Raw genomic sequence first — 27,211 nt, forward strand, 5'->3', positions numbered from 1 at the left:
AGTATTTCAATTTACTTTATGATTATCATTAATACTCAAATTAAACATATTTTTTTAAATAAAGTATTTAAAAAGTTAACTATCTAGTATTTTTACAGTATTTATATTTAAAAATAAACAGTCATTAATTTTATGAATATATGTCAGATATATATAATATATTATAATAATATTATTTTACTGAATTAAAGAGTAATATCCAATTTTAATTTTTCTTTGCATGTTCTTATGTTTTTAATTTTATTTTCTTGCCAACCCAGTTGTACAATTTTCTTTAGTTACCTATATAATTTAAGGTTTTTTTTAATTTTGTTTTAAGAAATGTCTGTGGTGTTAGTAACGATACAAAATAACAACTATTTGAAAAATAATATATATTATTAACTATATATACCTAATTTTATTAATTCGTTTGAATACTTTATTTTTAAACTAAAATACTGTTTGATAAATGCTTAATCTATCAACAAATTAAATAGTTACTTTTTATAGCAATATTATTTTAAGTAACCCAAAATTAATTGTTGAACTGGAATTATTTTAACACATGGTATACGACCACATTCTTCTTCTTCTTTTTTATCACAAGTCTTTAAAAATGTACGTACATTTTCCCAATGTGAACTAATTTTAGCTAATATAATTTATTTAATCTACTGAACTTCATGTGTGAACAAATTATTTAAAACTTGTGTTAACATTTTTTGAACTGATACGATTATTTTAGTTGCTTATAACATATTTATTGTATGATCTGACAGAAATTATCTTAATAATAATCAAACTGAACTTTTTTATTATAAAATTATACTTAGTGTTGATAAAACAACATTGCAAGTATAATATTATGCTATGCCATATGTTTTTAACCTTTGATTGATTCAAGGTTAAAAACCATTGTGCTACTCATTTTGAAATAATTGTATTCAACTATGTTGTAAATTGACTTGTGTATAAAAGTTTCATCATTATTTGTAACATCTTAAAACTGTGTTAGCATTATGGTAATTTATTATAAATTATAACTAATATAAATAAAATGTGCTTTTTTTTCTTTCCTCATACATACATTTTTTTAGTTTTTCTTTGGGTTATTTTTATCTAAAACAATTCAAGTATAGAAAAGATCATTGTGTACAACATAAAAAAAAAATGTAATTAGATATAATAACAGTATGGTCTATGGAAACATAAACTGCAATTAATGTCAATGAATAATAACAAATATGCTTAAGAATTAATGAATATTGATACTTACTAAAATAAAAATGGAAAGAATCCAGGAACAACTGTGAGTAAATATGTTTAAAAAGTTATTCATTTAATTATTATATATAAAATTATGTTTTATATGTCTGTAGGCATGCAGTATTTAATGACTTGTATAGGTAACCAATACATTATCAACTATTTTAAATTCATTGATCCAAAATATTTTTATTGTTAAAATAAAAACGGTAGATAACTATTCTGCAGTATAGTAAGTGTGGAGTTGAAAATCCCAAGTGCCAATGAATAATATTTTTAAATTATATAACTACCTAAATAACTAAAATCATTCTTCTTTTTTAAGATGTCTAATTTTGTCAAAATTATGTACACCGTGTGTTTACCAATTTACTGAACACTGAATTTCTCGGCTGGATTATGTTGGAATAAATCAAATTTTTTTTTACAAGGTTGTGGTATATAAATACATATTTTCAGATAAATTTCAAATTTTTAAACCCTGCGCATGCGCAATGCAACTTACTTTTTTTTAATAGCAACAAGTAGTTTTGATACCAAATTCGAATAGACTGAATTTTTTTAAGTCATTTTGACCAATTGACCATGGCTCTAAAACCAAAATTGACTGAATGAGAGCCATTCAAATTTCAATGAATAATACATTTTTATAATTCACTATAAAATGCATAAAACCATTTATAATTATTTATTATTGGTTACTTTTTGAATATCTTAAAGTATTTTTTATTTTTATACATGTTATAAATAAGATTAACATATTGATTGAATAATTTTATATCCATATTATGTTAATCTTATTTATAACACGTATAAAAAAAAAAAATACTTAGATATTCAAAAAGTAACCAATAATAAATAATTATAAATGGTTTTATGCATTTTATAGTGAATTATAAAAATGTATTATTCATTGAAATTTGAATGGCTCTCATTCAGTCAATTTTGGTTTTAGAGCCATGGTCAATTGGTTAAAATGACTTAAAAAAATTCAGTCTATTCGAATTTGGTATCAAAACTACTTGTTGCTATTAAAAAAAAGCAAGTTGCATTGTGCATGCGCGTACCGAAGGGTTTAAAAATTTGAAATTTATCTGAAAATGTGTATTTATATACCACAACCTTGTAAAAAAAAATTCGATTTATTCCAACATAATCCAGCCGAGAAATTCAGTGTTCCCTAAATTGGTGAACACATGGTTTATATTTTTCAGATATATTGGTTCAAGTATGAACTACTTGTGAAAACCTTGTATTTGATTTTCAAGTTTCTTAATCCTGCAAACATTTTTTTATCGATATTTAGTGAAAAAAAAATGTCAAAGGTCTAAGAATAGCACTATAAGAGTCAGACAATTTTGAAAATTACACATGTATAGAAAATGCTAAAATAGACATTAGGGAAAAATTTAAAATTTGAATCATAACAAAATACTTAACCTTTGATGAAAAACTATTATTTTACGCAGGAATAGAATTAAGATAAAAATATCTAATTTCGGCAAAATTTTAACTTTTATTGAATTATAACTCACAACTAATTTTTTAATCTCCGTAATAATAATAACTTTTGAGGAATCTTGTATTAAATTTTCAAACCTTAGGTATATAAAATATAAATGTTAAAACTTTTATGAATTTCAAACTGCCTGCAAAATAACTTATACATATTTTTGATCTTGGCGAAATTCTAATTCAAAACAATCATTAAAACTTACTGGGGATAAACACTCAACTTTTATTTTAATTTCTATGGTGCTGAGTGGATTGAACATATATATTCTAAATATACAAAAGTATATATATAGACTGCACCACCCCCACCCCAAGTTGCTGCTTTGGGGTACACTATACGTGTTGTTTATTGTCAACATATAGTTAATTTGTATGGTATTTTACACAATCTATTGGGATTATTTCTTATTTCATGATTTATAAGTATACCATAGGTACACCGTACAAGAGTATACATGACAACATTATGTGTTATTTTGTGTGATAAAATATTTTCAAAAACTGATTTTTAGATGTAAAAACGGTTTGTAATTTTCACTAACAACAATAAGAATATTATCTACAAATACTTAGTTATATGTTTCTTGAATAATTCGTAAAATAACCTGAACTTAATTTCCCTTCTATTTTTTAATTTTTTACCTGTACGAATATTTTAAATTTGAAAAATTAGTTGACATTCTCCAACGTGGTACTACCCCTTACATCTGTTACGTATTGCGCCTACACGATTATACGATGTATCGTTTGCATTGCATTCAAAATTCCATACGGTATAAGCATTTTTAATTTGAAGGTATTTAACCAACCGTTGTGTCAATTGTATAAATGTATTACAATTTATAATTATGAGTGGATTAATCATACTATTAATGACATGTACCGGTTGATTCATCTAACATACGACACTCATTAAAATAATTATTTAGGTCGTTAAAAACAATTTTTTACTATTTTTATCGTTATCGTTCTTGAATGTTTTTTTAATTTTTTAATGACAATACGCATTTTCAATTCTTACTTCAAAAGAGAAAATTTTTTGGAGCAGGTACTTTAAAGTTAATAAAAATGGAATTTTGGATGAGCAGTTTGCCAGTTTATGAGTTAAAACTCAATAAGTATTTGCATTTTAAAGTTTAGATGAGTGGATTGAAGCGATACACCAAGTACCCCTCAAAATGTTGGCCCACTACTCCACTCGTTTAAGCTTTAAATACTTATTGTATAGGTACCCACTATAATAAACTAGGTACTTAATTAAAAAAACCAAACTTGATTTTTGTAGTTTGAAACACTCCGAATAATACCTATGTCTACTTCGGAGTATGAAATAAAAAATATTCGTTGTCATTTTACGACTTTCAATTATGCAAGAGAAATATTTTCAAAAACTTTATTGTTTTCTGAGATGATTAGTGTCTCTTAAGTGAACTAAACGAATCAACCTTTATACATAATATAACGTAATAATTAGGGCTGGGATTTTAATGCCCTAAAAAATTTCAAAAAATGCCCTTAAAAAAATGCAAAAATGACTTAAAAAACTCAAAAAATGCACTAACAAAATGCATTTAAATTATATTTATTATAGGTTAAAAATTAGAAAAAGAATTTAAATTATACTACAGTAATTTATTTTTGTTTGTTTATTGTACGTTGTTACTTCTTTAGTTTTTTTTATGCTTCTGTTTTCTTAATCATTCATTCTAAGATAATAATTTAAAAAATTAAATTTTTTAACGGTGATAATTTACGGGGAAACCCTAGCTATGATGAAATATATGAATTTATGATACTATATATAATTTATTATTCGTACCGTCAGCAGTTTGTCGAAAGTTGTTTGTGAATCGCAACAATTTTCGTTCATTTTATGAAGAAATTATGAAAAATGCTCTAAAAACCAAGAAAATGCACTAAAAACATAAAAAATGTCCTAAAAATGCATTTAATAATTAATTTTGTCAAAAAATGCAAAAAAAATGCAAAATAAAAAATACTTTAAAATAATCAGTATCACCCAAAACACATTTTATACTTACGGATCAACGTTCCAAAACATCAGAAAAATAGATGCCTTTGCATCAAAATCCCAGCCCTAGTAATAATATTAACGGTTGCATTTATTTTCGCATGCGTTTATTATAATATACATAGTATAATGTGTAGCAATATAGGTTATATTATAATAACGCGGTACTGAATATGAAAATATACGATGTCGCGTGCGTATTATTACAGTAATATTATGCATATCGACGATAATCAAACATCATATGCAGACTCCTCCTGTTGCACGGACCGCGCGTGTTACATCATAGGAAGAGGATCACGACCATTAGAAAGTGAAATCAACGTACCTACGCGCAGTGACTGAATACACCGTGACGAGTCTACAGCCAATATAGCATATAATACCGAGTACCACCTGCTATAACTACCTACCTGTACGCGTTTTAATATACCAAACACACGCAGCCACGCAGGTAACTATAAACCTACTATTATTTATTTTAATAATAATTTATGTGTAAGTGCCTACCTATACAGGGGCGTACCTAGGGGGGTGGGGGTTTCAAACCCCCCTCGAAAAATAAAAATTATTATTAATAAAAGTTAACCATAATATAATATATATGTGGAGCTTGATTAGGCTAGGTCAGGAGATAGAAACCCCCCCGAAAAAATTTCTAGGCACGCCCCTGTACCTATATATATTATACCTACGCTTATTATAACATCAGAGACGCTGACGAGCTGTCGATCACAATTTTTTGTAGATTTAGTCAAATATTTAATTAGGTATGTCGTTGTGACAATTTTATTACCTATTAATTATTTAGTTTATTTCATTATGAGCATTGAGCACCCATACATAAAAATGTTATACTTCGTAATAACTTCACCAATAAGCTGTAATGTATAAATGTATAATGTAATATTGTAATATCAAACATTATAACTAGGTACCTATTAAGTTGGTATTTTAAGGAATTTTAATATTTTATTGCAGGGATTTGGAATTACCTACATTTTGATTCATACTCGTCGTTGTTTTTGTGCACGGTTTGTAGATTTAAATAGATTAGGACGCAAGTTCAAATTTTAGTCATCCTATCAATCGTTTATTACCAATAAATAATAAAAATAAAAATTCTGGCAACCACTAAAGTATTTACCTAGGTATATAATATATATTATTTACATTAACTATAATCTTACTCTATAAGTATATTCCTATAGTTATTATTACTATAGTCTATAAGTTAGTATTTACTATCTACCATGACACAGTGACACACGTAATGAGTTTTCTATGCTAAAACAATATCTATAAATGAAAAGTAAAAGTAACATTTATTCGGTTGACCTATATGACTTAAATATTATTTTAATTCATAACAATATTTGCTGTACTTAAGACCTAAGTATAAAATAGTACAATTGTAAAAACAACCCTTAAAACGCATTAAACCTATATTTTAGTTATCGTTACACTAAATCATTAAGTTTTAAACTTATAACACTAACGTATTGTTGTATTATATTATGCATATTTTATACTTTCGGTGTCGTGATGTTTGTACTATAATTAATATTAATAAATAAATTAATTAAGTGACCTTACGAATATATGAGTCGAGTGGATCACTGTTTTAAATTTAATAGTAAAGTTTTGTTAACCGTAAATTAGCTGATAAGTCATTGGTAATTGGTTTTGTAAACAATTCTGTAGGTACTGCAGCATAACTACATAAGTGTCTCACTATTTTAGTCCTTAGATTACACAAAATCTATTCATATAGTGGGAGCATTAACGTTTTTAGTATAGTTCACAAAGTTGTAGATATTGCAAGCAACCAATCTAAATCATATATCCTGAAACTAAATATTATTTTAAAATAATGAAATTTGATTTAAAAATATATGTACTATAAATAATATTTGTATGAACATAATTTATTATTTACTGATCGACTGACGGTTTTTTGAGAATTGTGTTTTTTTCTCAATGTACACGCACGTAAAATTTACATACTTCAAATCATTATTTAAATATAATTATTTAATCTATATAAACAGTTGGTTAACTCTATAAATTAGGTGACTATTATGCCAATATCTCGGGTGGCATCTCGGGTGTGCTAAACAGTTCCCACCCGTTCCCGGTTTCAAAAGGGGGGGAAAGGTGACTATTATGTCAATATTTCTTAAATTCTATCACTTTATATACCTATTATGCTATTTCATTCGGCTAAGGATTCTAAGGAAGTGAAATGAAATGACCTTAAATTAACAACTATATTAATTATATTGTATGTCATAAATCATAATCATGTTATCAAGGTAAAAAACAGCTATCTGCTATACAGGGTGATTATTTTAATATTAAACACTCATTTTCTCGAAAAGTATTTGTTTTTGAAAATATTTTCTTTTCAATTTTATATGGTTTGAATTTATCACAAAAATAAATGTTTGAATGTTTATTTTTACTATTTTTTATCCTTATAATATAAGAAGTTGTTACTTTTTTTATCAAACCGGAAAATTAAAAACAACACGAGGCCAAATTCACATAAATCCTTTTACTCTCAACAAAAAAAACTACATCCATCATTTGCTGCCTCCAAGGAATTCATATTCCCTTCATATCAAGTCGAATATCTTGGTATTAATTTTGATAAGAGACTAACCATATAGGTTGGTCTTTATTTAAAATTAAAAAGAAAGACATTAAATGCTCAATCGCACTTATTACAATTTTTAAGATGTACCTAAAATCCAAACTTCTATTTTAAAATAATAAACTTCTTATTTTCAAATTATTTCTAAGACCAATTTGGGCCACCAATTATGGTGCTCAATTCAGAAGCTGTTCCAAACCAACTCCATTATAAACAATTCAAGCTTTCCAAGCAATTATTTCCCTATACGTCTAATGACGTCCTCCTTTTGGTCCGTCTACTGTCTACTGTATATTATATTAATTAAATACATTAAAATAGTTGTTAATGTACATTTTTAATTAATTAATATGAATTAGTTTTTACATGGAACGAAAGTTATAATGTGACAATAATAGGTACATGATGGTGGATTTGGAACATTATGGGAAGCCGACGATGAGAATTCGAAAATTTAACCAATTTATATTAATTTATCAATATATATAACTTTTAAAATTGGTCCGTGAATAATAAATACTGTATATATCCAATATTGTGTTTATTTTATATTTTTGTAAATTATTATTAAAACATTTTATAACTAAAAAACTACTCGTTAGAATTTTGAATTAAATACATCAATATGTTTTTGGAAAATATCGCCTTAATAATTCACAGTAAAAACAGGGGGTTTCATTTGTATTGTCACAGGACTCTTTAAGTAATATCAAAAATCTCAAGAAAAATCTGATCGCAAAAAACCATTATTAAATGAAAAAATGGGGTTGAGCATGCCTGATGAATTATCCTACCATACGTCTATAATGTTATGCGTTCAACATTATTTTAGGCTTTACTGCTTGAGCTATAATAATAATTAGGATGGCTATTGTCTAACTAGCCGAACGATCTAAATTGGATATAATAGAATAAATTACATAAAATCCGACAAGTCTAACCCGGCGTTATTGCAGACATGTCATTGGAATATCAAAATTATACAAGATAAAGTCATTGATGAGTTAAGTTTAAAAATTATAAAGTTAGGTTTTTGTGTTATAGATGTTGATGACTATGATAATGACTACTATAATCGTATAAAGTAATAACTTATAATGTTTAAATGTCACTATACATATTATATTGTACTTGCTAAAGTACATAATACATTTATACTCAAGGGTAATAGCTCTGATAACTGATAAGTATTATATAGATATTGTTTCGTAACCACTGAACCGACGTTTGATCAGATGTTAAGCGCGTATTAATATTATATTATTCTAGTTGAATATATACTTGTTGTACCTATATAGGTATGTAGGTACTATAGGTATTAAATAAGTACTTACCAGTTACCAGTTACCACTTACCACCCACGAAAATCGTTGCAGCGACCACATGTTCCTAATGTGTAAATATGTAATGAGTAATGACTAATAACTATAAATGCCATTGCCGTGGTATGAACCGTATTTAAATGGGCATATACTTACCTACTTAAATCTCATATATAGATACAGCTATACGAGTATACATTTCTACAACTATACGACGGTATAGCTTAGTGTTTGCCAACTTTTTTACTGAACTCTTTATTTTTTTACTTTTTAGATTTTTAGTTATCTCACCGCTTCCTATAAGTTTTTAAAATAACTGATTTTGAGACCTTAGATTTGTTGGTTATACTTATTACTTAGCATGTAAAAAGTTAATAGCTTTATTGATATACTTACTTAAATCAGCACAGGTACTATAAATACTAGACATTTTTATACGTTTTAAGTTTTTAATGTAAAACCTGCTAACTGATACAACATATAATTATATAAACTACAGGTTGGAACACTTATAATTACTAATTTACGCAGTTGTACATTTCATTAGGTACGATGTATAAAATCAAAATTTTGCTTTCGAAAATAATTTTAGCGGAGTTAAAAACCTTCATGCTGGTAAAACTTATTGAACTTAGTCAATACAATTTTTTTTATAAAAAGTTTCTGTGGTAAATCCGATACTTAAATTACAATAAATATAGGTAGTGGATATTAGTAGGTACTACATTTTTTTTTAGAGGAAAATTATTTTTGGGGGCTAATTTTTTTGTACATCTTCAATATCTTAAGAGTTGTGCCAATATATTTTATATTATTAACAACTAATAGAGTTAAGACGTGTTCTGTAGCAATATTGGCATTATAAACTTATGCTGTATGCACTTTTGAGTCATACATTTATTTGGTGGCGACGGTCTTATCGATTCCGGAACCCTAGCACCGCTGGATATTATTAATATTACGTATTTGATGATGAAACATGTGACTTTGACTTTTTGCTCTCGAGTTGTTCATCAATATAACGTGAACATTTATAATTATAATTTAGTGTTTTACCCACTTTAACGTACCCACACAAAATATTTATGAACACACTAACGACAATGATATTATGCGATCGAGTAATATACGTAACAATATAATACACTACTATCTATCCCTACATGATATAATGCACAAACTTATTATACGTCACGACTAGACGTCGTGGTGTGTATACGCCTCCCGCGTGTATGTCTGAAATCTGAATATAATATCGTGTCGGGACGTTAACCCTCGGGGCGTCGCTTAAGTACGTCGTCGTCAAACGCGTTCGCAGTGATGTTTATAATTTACGTTATGGGCGAGCGATCGTACATGCGTAATGTATAAATCATATATTTATGTATATTATGTTTGTGTGTATAATAATGATAATAGTCGCGTATGTATACATAATAAATAATAATAATAATAATAATAATACTATAATCTTATAATATATACAGATATTATATTCACAATTATACAGTAGAGTTCATACACTTTCCCCGCGTATATAAATAACATGTGTATATATAGTAGCCAGTAGCCGGTAAATGTACCTACGTCATATAGGCGGAGATCTGGAGATCTAGTCAAATGTTAAAATGGCTTACATTTTTTAAAACTATTATTAAGTTTACAATTAAATAATTATAACAGCTGTCCTAACACGACGGGAACTTTTTTTCTAATGATTAAATAATTTCTTTCTGAAGTGTGAATTGTTAAGCAGATTATTAATTTTAAAATGTACATGGACGTACGAATTTAATTTCGAACTAGTAGCTTCTGTCCAGTTAAAGCGCTACAGTACAGACATCTTGTTCAAATCACTAAAGGTCTACTGAACATAATTTTCGATATTGACTATTGACGATATTATAATATTATATTACCATTAGTAGACCTTATACAAGTTTAAGAACTTCCGAACTCTTGTGTTAATATTTTATACAGATAAACAAACAAATTAAAAAAAAACACATTCACTACATGACTTTATAAGTATAAGTCAATACTTATAACTTGTTATAGATTAATATATTCTATTTCATCGGATCTCCTTATTCCTTAAAAATTTGTAGAAAAAAAGCAGATTCTCATTTTTAAAAATAATTTTGCGATGCCAATCGCCGCCGCCAAGGTAGTTTTCGTCAATGCTGTAAAAAATCTTGGTATTTGAAAATAATATGGTTTTAACTTTTAAGTATCTATACATGGCAAGGATCATCAATTAATATTTTTGAAGGACCACTGTGATTTAGAAAGTTTTCAGGGCCCGTCATAATCGTGTACTATATGTACATGTTTACCCAAACAATGTAAAGACAAAATCAAAAAATCAAATTTTAATTTTAATTGAGTACCTACAATGAAAACCTTTTTTAATTTCACCACTAAAAAAAATTTTTTAAATCTGCTGGCCCCATATAAGTTCGTCCGCACTCGCCATGGTGACCCCTGTCCAATCCTTTGGTAGTGCACAGCCTATAACTACAAATTCCAAAATCAGAATTTGTACACAATCATATGCCTTATTGCCTATATAGTTTTACTTTAAAGCGGGGTGGCCGTGTTTCAAAATACATCCTGTGCATAATATAATATATAACATATTATGTGTACGGAGCGTGCATCATGATTCATGATGATCAGACACTTTAATTAATGTAAAATTTCCAGATCTTCCCGATACACCTGTTGTACATAATATTTGTACTGTAAATACAATACACTGTACGATGTACCATTATATACCAAACACCTATATATGGCTGTATATTATACCATCGCGACTACCGGCCGTGAACCGCTACTCTCGTGTATATGTATAATATAATATAATATTTCACCGTGTGCGCCTTGCCCTACTATATACCGACGTTTGAAATTTTTGAATAGGAAGTAGGTAGGAAAAACCAGAAACTCATATAATTCATCAATAATAACACGGTGTGCATATACGATGTGTATTATTACCGTGTCGACACGGCGCGATAAAAAATTATGTTATGTATATAGGTATATATAGGTTTATATAGGAGGCAATTCGTAATGAGAAAAAAAAAAATCGCGACATTGGGCCGGCACAAGGTATAATATTATTGTACCCAACTACGAGTTCCGACGGTATATACCTGTACGTATAGACCGTAAGGGCCTATAACTCGTGCGCGCATATAAAAATACAATATACACATACATAATATCGATATGATATCGTTGTGAAAAAGCTTTTTGATTTTTCGGGTCAAGATCACGAGCTCGGGAATTACATGTCATAAACGCGCACACATACGCACAGACTGGAGCGCATTACGGGCCGCCGCGCCGAGGGGAACCCCCAAAGCCTTGACCATTGCGTAACCGGATCTTGGTCGGCGCATTATGACGGTATCGACGGTCGGCGGCGTTCATACATAACTCGGGACGCAACAGCGCGTTTGACATAACGCTGTGAAACGACTGCGACTGCGACGCGGACGACGCTCCTCTCGGCCACCACCCATAGCCGCTGCTGTTTCGCCGGCGATATTATTGTTGTTATTTTTTTTTGCTTTTCGTCCGCAGCCGTGCCCGTTGCTGTACTCACGTCTCTTATACATGGCCCGCGTTCGGCGCGTCGTCCACGGACAACTATAACAAACGCTGCACGACGGCCCGCAATAATATAATATTATAATATACGTGAGTACCTATATATATATTATAATGTCATTGCACACCCGACACGCGACCCGCCCGCCTCGCCTATCGCACGACGCTTTCATAACGTGTACAATAATTATTATAGTAAATATTATTCGCAGCATATATATAATACGCCTTTTTATGCGATACGAAATACGGCCATTTATACATATCTATATGATATAGTACGGTGCTGTATTATAATGTATATACTATATAGTGTATGTATTAGGTTCGATAAACAAACGAAATAATATAGCGGTTTAGAAGATTGCAAGCTTATTATACCTGTATGATTTTAAAATTGCAGTAATCATCTATTAGCATTTTACAATTTATTAATTTACAATAAATTTCTTTGCGCAGTTAAAGAGCTGGGTAGATTCAAAATTATTGTAAAATCTATTTTTTTTTCTCGTACAGTAAACGATTTTTTTAAAATCTATAATTATTCCATGGTGAGAATGCTCGGTGAATTACCCTGTTTAGCGATAAGCTATGTATTGAGTTTGTATGTACTTATACGTAAACTCACGCCGGAAATGTATAATGTGACAAAACTTAATTTTTTTCCAAATCACTGTAACACATAAACCCATCTTTTATTAGTATATGGTGTAACTCAGAGGCGTCATTTGGGGGGGGGGGGGTGCAGGGTGTACATTTGCACTAACTTTTTTTGTGTGTCGATATACCTAAGTGTTTCATATTATTTATTTATTAATTTTTAAATTTTTGTAGGATTAAAAAAAAAATGTATTTTGCTAATGCGTTTTACTTCAAAAAATATTCAAGGTGATCAGAAAATTATGATAACTGATTTTCAACCTAAAGACAAATGATAACAAACACAATATTATCCATAACATAGATCTATTCTGTCATGATAATATTTAATGCTTATACTTTAATTTGTAAGAATGAGCTAAAAGTACATAGATTGTCAGTCTGGGCAATAATGCAATATTAAAAATGTTGGCCCAGATACGCCTTTATTGGTAAATAGCTACTCGGCTTGTAGTACAGAACAATAATCTATTAATGATGCTTTTAGACTGTAGTCCGTTTTTACGTACGTAATTATTTACTCCGAGGCCTGAGCGGCTACCTCCGAGTCCCGAGATACCCCTAACCTATAAACATCGACCGTTCGCAGGTTGTTGGGAATTTATAATATCGGCTACTCATTATATTGTGATAGTAAGAAAGCTCACAAATAATACAAATTACATAATATTAAATAAATTATACAAATATCCTATAGTTTTTGTCCCCACTTAATCCCTCCCCTCAAAAAAAAGGTGCCTTGTGGCCGGTAATGATTTAAAATGGCCTGCAAAATTTTTGGCACCAACAATAAAAAAGTTGTAATGACGCCCCTGATGTAACTATTTTGTATACTAAGTAATGGGATATTAATTGTAAGTATGTCGGTATGTGTGTCACGTGTGAGTAACACACAAATGCACCTAATATACATTTTGTAATGTAATTAAAACGACCAACCTCAACGCATACCTATAAGTCGTAAATCGATGTGACGCAAATGTATTTCTTCTAGTCTGGTATAAACATTGTTAGTGTTGACTATAAATCAATTTAAATATCATTATTTATAATACATCCATACCATTTTACTTATAAAAAAATTCTCATTGGAAATATGTTTTAGCTCCACGGCTACACATTTTGTCACGTTTCGGCCTTGTCCTCCAAACTCCAAAGTCCAATTATTTCGCGAACACGTATTTATGCAGAATTATTCTTTTACTTGCATCGAAATCTCGACATTGTAAAAATCACCTGCAACTATTCTTAAAAATATACTCATTAAACAAAAACGCTTTAATGAATGATGATACCTATAATTAAAAATGATACAATTTTTAGAGTTAAATCCTACATGTGACCCTTGAGACGCATTTTCTGACTGTCCGTTTGTATTATACATGTGCCATGTGCATTGTGTATATATTTATGTATACTTATAAAATATTGTCGTGCCATTGCCATAAAATAAATATATTTTTTTACATAAATAAGTACTTATTTTCATTTTTACCAAATATTATTTTACGTTTTGCTGTGTAGGTTCCATATAATATTATATTATTGTAATTATATATTTTTTCAATAACATATACATGGCGTTATTAGAAACTATAATAATATCGCGTTCGTGTATCACAATAATTATTCAAAACATACAATATACTTAAACCGTATTGGTGCGTGCAGACCGGAGAGACTATGAGAGAATATTTATAATAGCCAATAGGTACTATAGTTATCTATGTATTATACCGCTATTACCTACAATATACAGATTATTAAAATCTCGATTTTTCATAAACGTTTACATTATTATTTATGTAAGTCACAGTGTCGTTTTCGTCACTGCAAGGACGCGTGCCAATTGGTGTACGAGTGTTATGTTATATTATATACATTTAGATTTTATTATTATATAATTGTAACAAATCTAATTCTCGCGCCTCGCGCCGCCAACGCCGCAAACGTTACCGATATAACATAAATATAGGTATAATAACTGGGGGACTAAGGGGGAAGGTGTGTATATATTATGTACATTGTGTATATAGTTTATTGTATTTACATGATAAATATTGCGCAAAACAAAAAAAAATAGTCTTATTAGAGAACAATTGTTTAAATCGAGACGAATGTGTGTAGAGCGTATACCTGATACATATTATATTATATATAATATTATGCATCTTTCGCAATATTCGTAGGTACGAGTAATTTAAAAAAAACATATATTATTTTATTATGTATATCTAGTATATTTAATGTTGCGTTTTCGATAATAGGTATTGAAATTAAAAAACGAGTATAAATTGAAACGATTAAATCGATAACACTGTGGGTATATTCTATTCTATTTAGACAATGAGCCAACTTGTAGTTATTGTGCAACATTTTCAAAGAAAAAGGCGGGTGTGTTGTTCTTGAAAAAAATAGGCATGTTCAGCAGACATTACTTTAAATATAACTCTTAAAATAATAATAATAATAATAATGATACATTTTAATAGATTTCCATTATTGTTTTTTTTCTATAGGTACGTGTTATTGCAAATTTACAAAGTAGTACTTATTTGTATAACTTTGTTGTCACATTTTGAATGAAACACATTTAAATAATTTAAATTTTATTCTGTGCAGGTTAATTATATTATTCTTGTTTATAGTTTCATAATATTATAATTTATAATATATTTTATGGTGGCAATATGTGCGTATATTTGTGTAACATACTACTAGAAATACGGGCGATTTTAGACATTTAAATAAAATTGCCAGTTTACGCAAACTGTATAAGTTGTACGTACCTATTTTAATTATACAATTGATTCTCAATTTAAAATCCAAGGTTGATCTATAACAATGCAGTTTAAATAATATCAACTCAAATTGATATTTTTTCTACGTATTGTAAATAATGTGCGAGACGTAGGTAAAGACGGACGTACAAGACGTAAACGTATACAATGTCATAATATTTTTGTTCTCAAAAAACATACACTAAAAAATTCCTAATTAAAATTGTATTTCGATTATGTTTTATGTAAACTTAGAACAGAATTCGTAGGTATATGTAAATTTGGCCTAGATATTAATTTTTGCCGATAAAATTATGTGTTGCAGTTTAATCTGCGGATAAAAAAAATGTATCATTATTGTGTACAAACCACATGGTTGAAAGTTGCTATATGTTGCTATATAGTGGAAAAAATGCGCAGTGTAGTTCCCTATGTCAGTATCAGCGATGACAAAAATTCAATAAAGTGAAGTGTAAATGAATAAATAGTGAATGAAGAATGACCTACTTGAAATTATTATGGCTTATGAACTTTATATTATTTAAAAATAAATAATTATGAATTTGCATAAAAAATAATATTTTGAAATTAAAAAAAAAAAACAAATTGTACTACATAATATAGGCACATAATGATTCTCATTAATTATTTAATAACATGAAAATTAAAAAAAAACTAGTTCTGTTGTACACCTAGAAAGTTTGAAGTGTGCATGTAAATTACGTATGCCACTATGTCACTGTAATGGATGTGTTGTATTTTAAACCAATGGTAACACCTACTTAATTGTATACCGCGAAACATGATTCTGAAGGGAATGAGACTGGTGAATCAGTATCTATTTCTAAGTATAGTTCATGACTACATGTTATATTTTTTAGGCAAATATTGGTGTTATCGGTTGAACTGATTTTTTCTAAAAATATTGCATAAAATGTACAACTCTAAACAAAACATATTCAATGTACTTAAAACCAATAAATATACCTAAACTCAATCGAAGCTGCGATGACCTAATCTTTTTTGTACTCCATGGGTTCTAGGCATTCCTAAAGGCACATTTTCTGACGACACACTTTATAGTGGCGTTAAATCGTTGCCCTGTAACTGCTAGATTAATGATTCAAAATCATTTATACACGATTAGCTTATGAGCTAATCGCTGAAAAATTAAAGGTAATAATACGAATCGAAGGTAATTATCCTCCACATCTTTTATTGAAAATAAGTCTCCCTAGAAGACTCAAAAGATAATAGGCCCAAAGACTAACGAAAATTATATATGATTAAATGAAAAAAAAAACCTAATAGGGTGGCAGGGCTGGTTGACTTTCGGTTCAAGTTAATTTTCAATTGTTATAACACTTTCTAATTATACTTTTGTAAAGTATTTAGTTTTTTCAATGGTTTTTACCCCAATTCTTAAGGTTTGAACAGGTTCCCTAATTTTGACCCCCAATTATAGATCAAATTTACTATCATATATCATCCTCGAAGATATAAATAGATTCTCGTTCATTGTTCACTCCGCTCAAAATATAAAATGTATGCTCGGTTTAGACATCATATTTTAATGTCTAAAATATGATGGCCACGTTTACAATTGATGTTTTTACAATGATTTCCCATTATAAAATAAAAATGCCATTATAAATATAAATCTTAATTGTAAAACTAAGATTTTATTATAGCACCTATCAAATTTCTTAAAATAATGTTGAATGTACATGTAACGAATTTTTGGGTCATCAAATTATAAACATTGTGATTGTAATATTTAATTACTTTAATCACACATATTGTTGATGTGGATTTTATTTGTGTTATTAATTGTTCTTAAATATTTTTAATTCCTACTGTAACATGCGTTTTTTTCGCCGTAATCTTACTAATTATAGTTACGAATTACGGGTATTCTTTTAAAAAAAAAGTCAACTGGTTTGTGTGTTTTCGAAAGTAAAACCTGATTATTTGTCCTCATGCGAATCATTATATTTATATATTTATAATATTGCGCACATCGCACCTGTTACGGTAAAACAGTCAACAAAACAAAACTGTAGTTTGTTTAACTACATTTTTTTTTTCGCAATGAATTGATTATATTTGAACTGCGATTTCGTTTAAAAATAAAAATAAATCGCTAAGGTGCTGTTCTAAATTATATAATAATTAATTATAGTACCAACATTGTACTATTCGTTTTGTGCATACTGAATATTTATTAGTTTACTACCTACTACATTTCTGATAATCTGGATGATAAAAAATGACAATAAATTATCGTTTTTCAATACGTGAATTAGAATTACAACGAAATATGTTATATGCAGACACGTTTTTCTCTGGGAATAGTTGTTGTTGAAAAAGAAAGCACGGGCAGTAACATAATTGACAATGAATCGATACTTGTTATATCATATTTTATTCAATTTTAGTAATAACATCGTGTTCACAATACACCGAGAGTTCAAACGGCTTGTGAAATGCCGCGATGAGTTGAAATTCAACGATAGAATAAAACATATTATAATATTATATACATAGTTATATATATATATTATATATATATATAGCACCGTAATAGCGTATAGGTATGAGCGAATAGGCACATTATAGTAATTCGTATTGTTTGACCGTCAACACTAAACAGTATAAAAAATCGACTGGGATTCAAACAATTCAAAACACCGAAACACGTACGCATCACATTCTGTAAGTCGATTTACGCGTACCAACGGATGACGTGGTCCTCGTACATAGAATGTTTTAATATTATTATGTTAGGCATAGATGTACAGACTATAGTCGTATAACTATATACTAACTGTGTAGCAACCAAAGTATTTTTTACATTTTAGCATTTTTAACGACTTATTGAAACAACGACAAAATCGTACACAATATAAGCATGTATTACAATAAATATTAAATAATATGCACACATCATCTGTTCTCTGTTTGTACATTGTTATTACGTGTTGGCACGCTCATATCGTGTATTTATATAAATACGAATTATAAGAAACATGTAACACACCTATGCTTAACTACAGAGTTAGCTCGTGTGTAAGGTGGCCCCCTTTATCGCGTACGAGGGCCGTCGACTATGCCTTAGCGGAATGTCATTCTATAAATGGGTGTTTTTGCGGATCTGCTATATTGGAATATTATCGAAGGCACTTAAAACGCAATTTGACTTGATGAGACGTACGCGCTTATTGCAGATTCGAACGTGAAAGTATTTAATTCGCTTCGACGCGTAGGTGTGCGGTGTTGCTTGTGTACATTATATCATGCGCGATGCACCTATATATTAATATATTACTAATAACTATATTATGTCGACGTATTGTAAAACTAAAATACATAATATCGTGTTATTGTATACCAAAATGTTCAGTAGGTACATGTATCGTAGAAAAAATTTGAAGTGTACCTAGTTTCGACGGGTATAGAGTTTGTATTTATTGCCTGGGTATATACACCGTAGTAGTGTAGCTGCAGTTTAGATTCCTCTTTTCAGTTTTCATGACGTGCGTGGGAGAAATTAAAATAAAATTACTTTTCATTTTATTTTCCATTGTTTAAATGCTGACACCTGAATAATACTTATTAGTCATTATACTTTATACTGAATGTCTTTTGTCTCTGTGTCCATCACTGGATTTGGAGGTATCCTATTCATTATTTATACAATTTGGACGAAACAAGGTTACGACTTACGATATTATTCTGTCTTTCTCATTGTGTTTAAACTCCAAACAAGACGAACGTAATATGTGATATATACGCAGGAATATAGGTACGCACCTCTTGTGTATACCTGCAGCTATATCGGTAATTAAAATTTAAAAATTGTATACAAAACGACTGTTCTTGCGTGTCGGCGAAGAAAAATGACCATATCGTCTACGTAGTGTTGTGGTCTAACCGTCTAAACTAGAGAAAATGGATAAAAAATTATAATACAATGTCGACATCATGAATGGAATAAGAGTGCGGCTGGTGGTTCGCGTATATATATATGTGTATACGTAAAACGCGGGAGGGAAATATAACCCGATACAGAATTGACAGACAAACCATAACAGTCATCGTTGTCATTGCCTATCGAACGGAACGAAAGTGAAAACCCTAGTTTCCATTTCAATATATTTGTATGTAATATATATTATATGTGTTTAACTTTTTTTACGCGAGTGTTTCAAAATATTTAAACATTAACGTGTTGTAAAATATTATATACCAATTTTATTATTATTTTTAATTTTTTTAATTTGGCGTTAAGGAATTTTCAGCACGTTAAACCGTATACTGCTTCAGGTATGAAAACAATTTAATATTTTTGTTGATGCATATATTATACTTGTTCATATATATATATATATTGTATATTGGCTACATAATATATACTAACAAAGTAACAAATGTTTGAGAGTTTGAATTTTGTACAACCATTTGAAGGCTCCGGATCGGAGCCTCCGATAGATTTCTCAGGGTCGTTTATAATATACGTATGTATATATTGATATATACATAGCAAGTACCACATGACCATGAAACTGCACAACTATGGAATATCTTACTGAACTTTTGGTAAAACGATTGTTAGAGAATATTATTAACTATTGTTTGTATTGATATTCAAATATTTAGTAAGTCGTTGAAATATCTTTGCGATAATTTAGTTTAAAAATATACGGTGCGCTTGCAGTCATAATAGGTGATAAATATAAAAATAATAATAATTTATGCGGTGTATGGTAATGTGTTGGCTGAGAAAACAAATATATAATTACTATAATTAGGTATTTATACTTTTTATTCGTATGAGCCATTAAGTGCTTATTAAAAAAATTATTTTTTGTTTAATATCGTTTCCTGCGGGCTGCGGATGGTGGATCAGAGTATATCATACATTGATACACTATAATAGAGTTACCTATATAATGTATGTACTATACATTGTACGTCTATAAATAGATCAATATTATTTTGTTGCAGTTTTATCAATATATTATACATCGTTAGTCAAATTATGCTTTACAAAATCGGCGGAGATCGCATTTGATTTTAATTAATCCTCATCAATTTTTGCAATGAAGTATTTTATTGATTTTGTATAGACTGTATATGTGTGTATTATATTTATTATTAATTACTTCAAGATGCTTTTATTGATACGAACAATATACTATCTTGAAGTTAAACTTTCAAGGACTGTGTATATTGTCTCTTGAATTGATTTTATAAGAGGAATATGGTTTCGAGGCACCACAATCTCTATTCGACGATTATAATCGTGGATACCCAGAGTATCGCTCTTGTGACGTATATTCTATTCTATGTGGTGGACCTGAAAACAACTTGTGTGCCTATTATCTACCCCGTCCCGTTTAATCATATCGCTATTAATTTATTAATTTGACGATTAATAGTGTTATCCCGCAGTCAAGGTATACCTATTCATATTCCATCGTGATACGACACCTTCAAATTCGGTGGGCGAGTCTATAAATACAATTCTTGTGAACGAATATAAAGTTGTTTTTTTCTATCATTGTTAAGACTTCCAATATTTATTCCAAATTCCGACGCAATAAGTAAATTGAATAATGTTCGTAAAAAAACATAATGAGGGAAGCCCTATTCATTGATAGAACCCTTCATGACAGCGTTTTAAATTTAATTTCAAATAAGTTAATTCAGGGTGTCTCGACACCAACAAATTTGATGCGACGCGAGGGGTTATCAGAAAGAATGTGATAAAAAGAATGTGAATTTACCATCACACGATGGTAAATGAAAGATTAAAGGGTTTTGGATTTGGATGGTGTTAGAGTCTCGAGTGAAACCGATTGAAGTAGATTTTGGGTAGTTGGTCAACAGGATCGATATTTAAATCTTAATGTAAATAGTCATAGATTACAAATCTGCGATTGGAATTTAAGATGTTTCCCCCCGAACGGGACAAAATCCCCCCGGACAAAAACAAAAAGTTGCCAAATGCCAATACAAAATTCACTTACATAAATATTAAAAAATATATGAAACACTATAAAAGTACAAATTATAAATACTTAAATAAATATGATATAATTAAATAATACAGGTAAAACAAAACGTATCAATTATACTTTTTATCCTGGTAATACAGCTCAAATATCATCATTTGAAAAACTTTTACATATTTTTTTTAACCTGTCTTCTTTATCTAAATCATTACAAAAAGCGTCTTCTCTATGGTTTAAAATGTCTATTGATTCGCTTGAGTTACTCATCTGTAGAGCTTCAATAAAAACGTGAATGATGATTGTATATTTCGGGTAAAACCAAAGAACCCATTTTCCGACCTATTATATTCATCGGCTTCATGTGTACAAAAATATGTATATATTGATTCAGGTGGGAAATGTCTCTGTCCGGGGGGGGAGGGGGGACGTCCAGTACCGCTAAAATTAACGGAGGAAACGTCCAAATACAATTAAATTGTGTTGTCTGAGATAGTTTAGCGTGTCCCCAGATTTGCTACCGTAAGCCCAAATGGGCCTCAGTAAAGATTTGTATGGTGTGTGGATTTCGTGTGAACTGATAGTTAAGGTTTAAACATAAGGCAAAGGAAATGATGGTAGTTATTGATAATATTTTGCGTTTTAGACTTGATGAGGACCCCAAGTAAGTCGTTTGATCATTATTATCCCCAGTTATTTGATCTGATGAAATATATATATACATTATATATTACATTATTTGTATACAATTATAAAGTTTTACTTGGTTTTTTATTACAACTCGTGCAGTTACAATATGTACCTACAGATAACACGAATAGGTTAGGTATGTTTGTAGAACACAATAGCGATTCGAAAATATAATATGTTTACTCTCGAATTTCTTGAATTGGAAAACAATTAGTAGAGGGATGCAATAGCGTAAATAAAAAGCACTTACCTACCTGAATATTTAAATGCGTCTCAAAGGGACTCCATCCTCCGTCGTCCCCTCTCGATTCAAACACTGTGGCTCACTAAAGGGGTGGGTATATATTTGTTCGATGCACCCTTATTTTGTAGACACTGTATAAACATAACCTACCTATAAGCACGTGTGACATATTGTTATTAACAACAATTGATATAATGCACAGGTGATGCTATTACTACACTGCTTGGCATGCTTAGCCGCTGCTACTACGGGTGCGGTGCTACCACCCCCTTGGGCGGACCCGTCTCAAAATCCGTGTGCCGCTGAACCATCGGGCGGATGGCAGTTGCTCTACTGGCCAGACGATAAGAAGTGCTACCGAATATTCCAAAGAGGGTACCCATGCCCGGAGACGATGGAATTGGTGCCGCGACCGGACCGCAAGGGTTCCGCGGAGTGCGCATGTCCGCCCGGCAGCGTCCGTAGCGCTCGCGACTCTCGTTGCCATCCGCTATTCCGGCTCGGTGGTCCCTGCGACGACGGCCAGTACTTCGCACCCGACCTGGACAGGTAAGTGATCATCATCGTCCATCGATAGTCGATCGGTTCTATTTTTTAATTGGCCACCGTTCAATACTGTATTGATAATAATGATAGTATACATAAGTTGGATGACAACGTGTTCCTAGTCGTTTTTCGTTAAGTTTTTTTTTTAGACAAATATTACATTTTTGATCTCGCAGCAGAATACATTTTTAAAAATACCAATATGTATACATTTGCCAAATATCAAACAATTCATTTTTTTTTTATCGACATTTGAGTTTGAAAGGACGCGCAAGATGAGCAGTGAAACTCAACTTTTGCTGATTACAACGGCCAATATTTATGTACATTTAGTTTTAGAATAGACAAACTTTTGTAAAAAAAATAAACATATTCGTTTGTAACACATTTTCGTAGCTAGACAATTATTCAGTTTCTTAAAACAAAAAATTGCCAACTGATATGAGACATAATTGGTTATTATAAATATTTTTTTCTTTTGGTAAAAATAATTATTTATAACAACAAGAAAATTTTGACTAGTTAAATAAACACCCGCCCCCTTCGTTACTCGGTTGTCTTTCGAATCTCGATCGCTTAATAAAAAGTATAGTGGTAGTGTATAATATATTAATATAGTTTATACAAAGCTATAGTTATTACTATGGTTGGTTTTCTAATCAAAGATTGTACTTAATGCGAAAGCAGTCCACCTCGTCCACAGTTAAGGGTTGAAACGGTTTAAGTAAAATCTTTAAAATAAATCAACTCTCTTATAGGTATAACCTATAGCTTTAACCTAGTATATTGCAGAGTAAGCCCGATCAGTATATAGTTCATTAAAACAATATAATACCTATACTGTATCCAACTCTCAACTCACTCCGCTAAAAATTTATGTGATATTATATTAAATTTGTATTGTGTATTCCACAGGGATGACCGGGAGAGGTGGGGAATATGCGAGGATCCATCACCGTGCGCGGAAAAAGACGAACTATTTTGGCCCAAAGACAAGCGCTGCTATCGCAAGCACGCCAGAGGACCATGCACCGAAGGACAGCTATTGGTGCCCAGCACCATGAACGATTTAATCGGCGACTGTAGATGTGAAAACGTTCCAGAGCTCGCGACTTACTTTTGGGCACCTGCAGGTTAGAAATAATAGTACAGCTACATGATATAATATTATATATATTTACAGTAAAAAATAGATTTTAATACACCTACAGCTGCTAGTGACGTAGCCAGAGGGGTTAGCCCTCAGACATTGTAAACCCTCCTACCCTCACCACATAGTCATTTCCCGCCCTAATAAATGTATTATTTGTATACGAAAACTGAAAATCTTGGTTTAATTTAGACTTCCTCCCCCTATTTCATAATTTTGGCTACGCCACTGCCAACAGCTGTAGAATATAATATATATATATTTACAGTAAAGAATAGATTTTTGATAAAAATCGAGACAATAGGTGAACTTCAGAGGAATCAGTTTCTTCAATGTGTCAATAATATTAATCCCACCAAATTCGGCAGTCACACTTTCTTGTTTTCTATCAATAAACTTTTAGTCTTATGATGTTTTCCTATACAATAAAAACCAACTAATACTACCTAAGTTTCAATATTGTATTCTAAGCTTCTTTTCTAGGTTATGGGAGAAAAATAATTTTGATTATAATTAAGAACCTAGAGAAAGGGATAATGAATACAAATCTTATGACAACATTTAAATCGGATCATTAGTACCTACATGAAAAAATCTTTCCCTCTCAGCAGTTTCCACTTGTAAACCCGTAGGTTTAGGGGGGGGGGACCTTGATGAACATTCAAAATATTTTCGAATTCAAAGAGATTTTTACTTTTTAACTCTGTCACGCTAACACACTACTCAACTACTCGTATAATAGAGGTTCCACGAATACTACATTTTGTCAATATTCCAAAATATTGTCTGCAGCCTTAATATTAAATAATATTTAATTTCACACGACCCATATCGTAAGTCATAATATTACATTGGCGTTTCTATAGGAACGTGCCACGAACACTACACGATGGGACCGTGCCAGGAACGCGGGGGAATATTCCTGCCAGGAGGCCAGTGCGGATGCGACCCGTCGCTGCCGCACTTCCACAACGGCACTGGCAAGTGCTACCAACTGGGCGGCATCGGACCCTGCTCCCCGGGACACCAGTTCCTGGTGCCGGCCGGCGGTTCCAAGGCCGAGTGCACGTGCAAGGAGGGCCACATAAAGTGGTTCGGGGACGGCGCGTGCTACAGACCGTACACGCGCGGGCCGTGCGCCGCGGGCAACATGTACAGCGTGAACACGACGGCCACCGGCATGGCGGTCGGATGCGTGGACTTGCCGTGCACCGCGGGCAAGCTGTACTTCCCGGGCGGCAAGGGCTGTCACCGGGTGGGCACGCAGGGCCCTTGCCCGTCCGGTCAGATCGTCCTGTTCCAGGACACGGTCAAGACGTCCATCGAGGGCGTGTCGTACCTGGGCATGTGCGGTTGCGCCAACGCGGACGCCGCGGCCGGCACGTTTTACTCGTCGTCGCAGGCGCTCACCTGCAAGCCGCCGGCCGCGGCCAGGAAACTGCAGCAACAGCAGCACGACGCCCGTGGTACAGGCGGCGCAAGCCCGCGGCGGGCGGACGCACTGCTGCAGCCGCAGGACCCGTGCGGCCACCGTCGCGGCACCGTCGCCTGGACCGATCTGTCGTGCAAGCAGCTGTACCTGCAGGGGCCGTGCGAACCCGGCGAGTGGGTGGTGCCGGACAGGGCCAAGGGCACCAGGAAGGGCAGGGGCTGGAAGATGGGCAAGTGCGAGTGCCGGCCCGGGTTCACGGCCGTGCCGGTGCCGGGCGACGTCAACAACGCCACGGCGTGCCAGCCGCCGACGGTCACGCTGGCCAAGTTCCTAAACATGAGCGAAGAGTTCAACCACAATCACAACCACAACAACAACAACAACAACAACAACAACAACAGCGCCACGACCGACGAACGCGGTGACGGCAACGGCGACGACGACGGCGACGATAACAATAACGGTAACAACAACAACGGAGTCCGGACGCGATGATTACAATATTATTATAATATATTATTGGTCTCTGGAACGAGGCGTGAACTAAATTAAATATCATATTATGTCAAGACTGCAAAATATATTATTATTATATCATCCTACATATAATATATTATTTATAATAATGAATCATAAATATTATGATGAATGTAGCAAGACGTTGAGTCGGAGGACCGATGACATTTTTAAGTCGGAATTTCGGAAAATCGTCAAACCACTTAGTTTTAACTAACTGTACACCTTGTACGTATGTTAGTATTATTATATTAGGTATTTTTTTTTTTTTAATTTGTAAACCTAATTTTTGTAAATATAATCTGCTATATATCTTGACATTGACCCTCATATTACCCCTATAGCTACGCATAAAAAACTGTAGCAGTGATTCTTTAACGGTTTTGAAAATATTTTTTTTACATAGGTACCTGCTTTGAATTTATTACAAATATTTTCAAGAAAAAAAAACGATTTTTACATCTTTTTTATCGTTATCAATTTTTTAATTTTTTACATTTTTCAATGAAAATATACATTTTTATTTTTATTTGTTTTAAATTATGACCATCGTCGAATTTAAGAACTTTTTATTTTTTTTTCGTTTAGAGCCCACCACAAAACATTTTTTTTTTTTTTACTTGTACGAATCCTCTTGATTAGTCTTTATAAATTGTTTTTATTTTAGTAATCACTCAATATGAATTGTGATTTGTGACTAGTGTGTTTACTATCTAAGTAGGTTTGCCGATTTGTACATTGTATATATCTTAACATCAAGTAAATCTGTATTATTTCATACAGTA

General features: G+C 31.4%; 1 protein-coding gene across 5 annotated transcripts; it reads left to right on the forward strand.

Annotated features, from left to right (window-relative positions):
- Window positions 1-178: 178 nt before the first annotated feature.
- Window positions 179-26,905, forward strand: LOC111042620. 5 transcript variants are annotated; one of them, XM_022327322.1, is made up of 6 exons: window positions 179-1,291; window positions 5,005-5,249; window positions 5,777-5,829; window positions 22,985-23,331; window positions 24,244-24,461; window positions 25,345-26,905. In XM_022327322.1, exons 4-6 carry the CDS (start codon window positions 22,988-22,990, stop codon window positions 26,403-26,405), a joined length of 1,623 nt encoding a protein of 540 aa, XP_022183014.1. In that variant the 5' UTR covers window positions 179-1,291; window positions 5,005-5,249; window positions 5,777-5,829; window positions 22,985-22,987; the 3' UTR covers window positions 26,406-26,905. The 5 variants fall into 5 exon arrangements, with proteins under 5 accessions (XP_022183014.1, XP_022183001.1, XP_022183008.1 ...); XM_022327309.1 differs by lacking the exon at window positions 5,777-5,829; XM_022327316.1 differs by lacking the exons at window positions 179-1,291; window positions 5,005-5,249; window positions 5,777-5,829 and adding an exon at window positions 12,116-12,484.
- Window positions 26,906-27,211: the final 306 nt, after the last annotated feature.

Source organism: Myzus persicae, unplaced genomic scaffold, assembly GCF_001856785.1.
Source record: "Myzus persicae strain clone G006 unplaced genomic scaffold, MPER_G0061.0, whole genome shotgun sequence".
Classification (NCBI taxonomy): Eukaryota; Metazoa; Arthropoda; class Insecta; order Hemiptera; family Aphididae; genus Myzus; species Myzus persicae.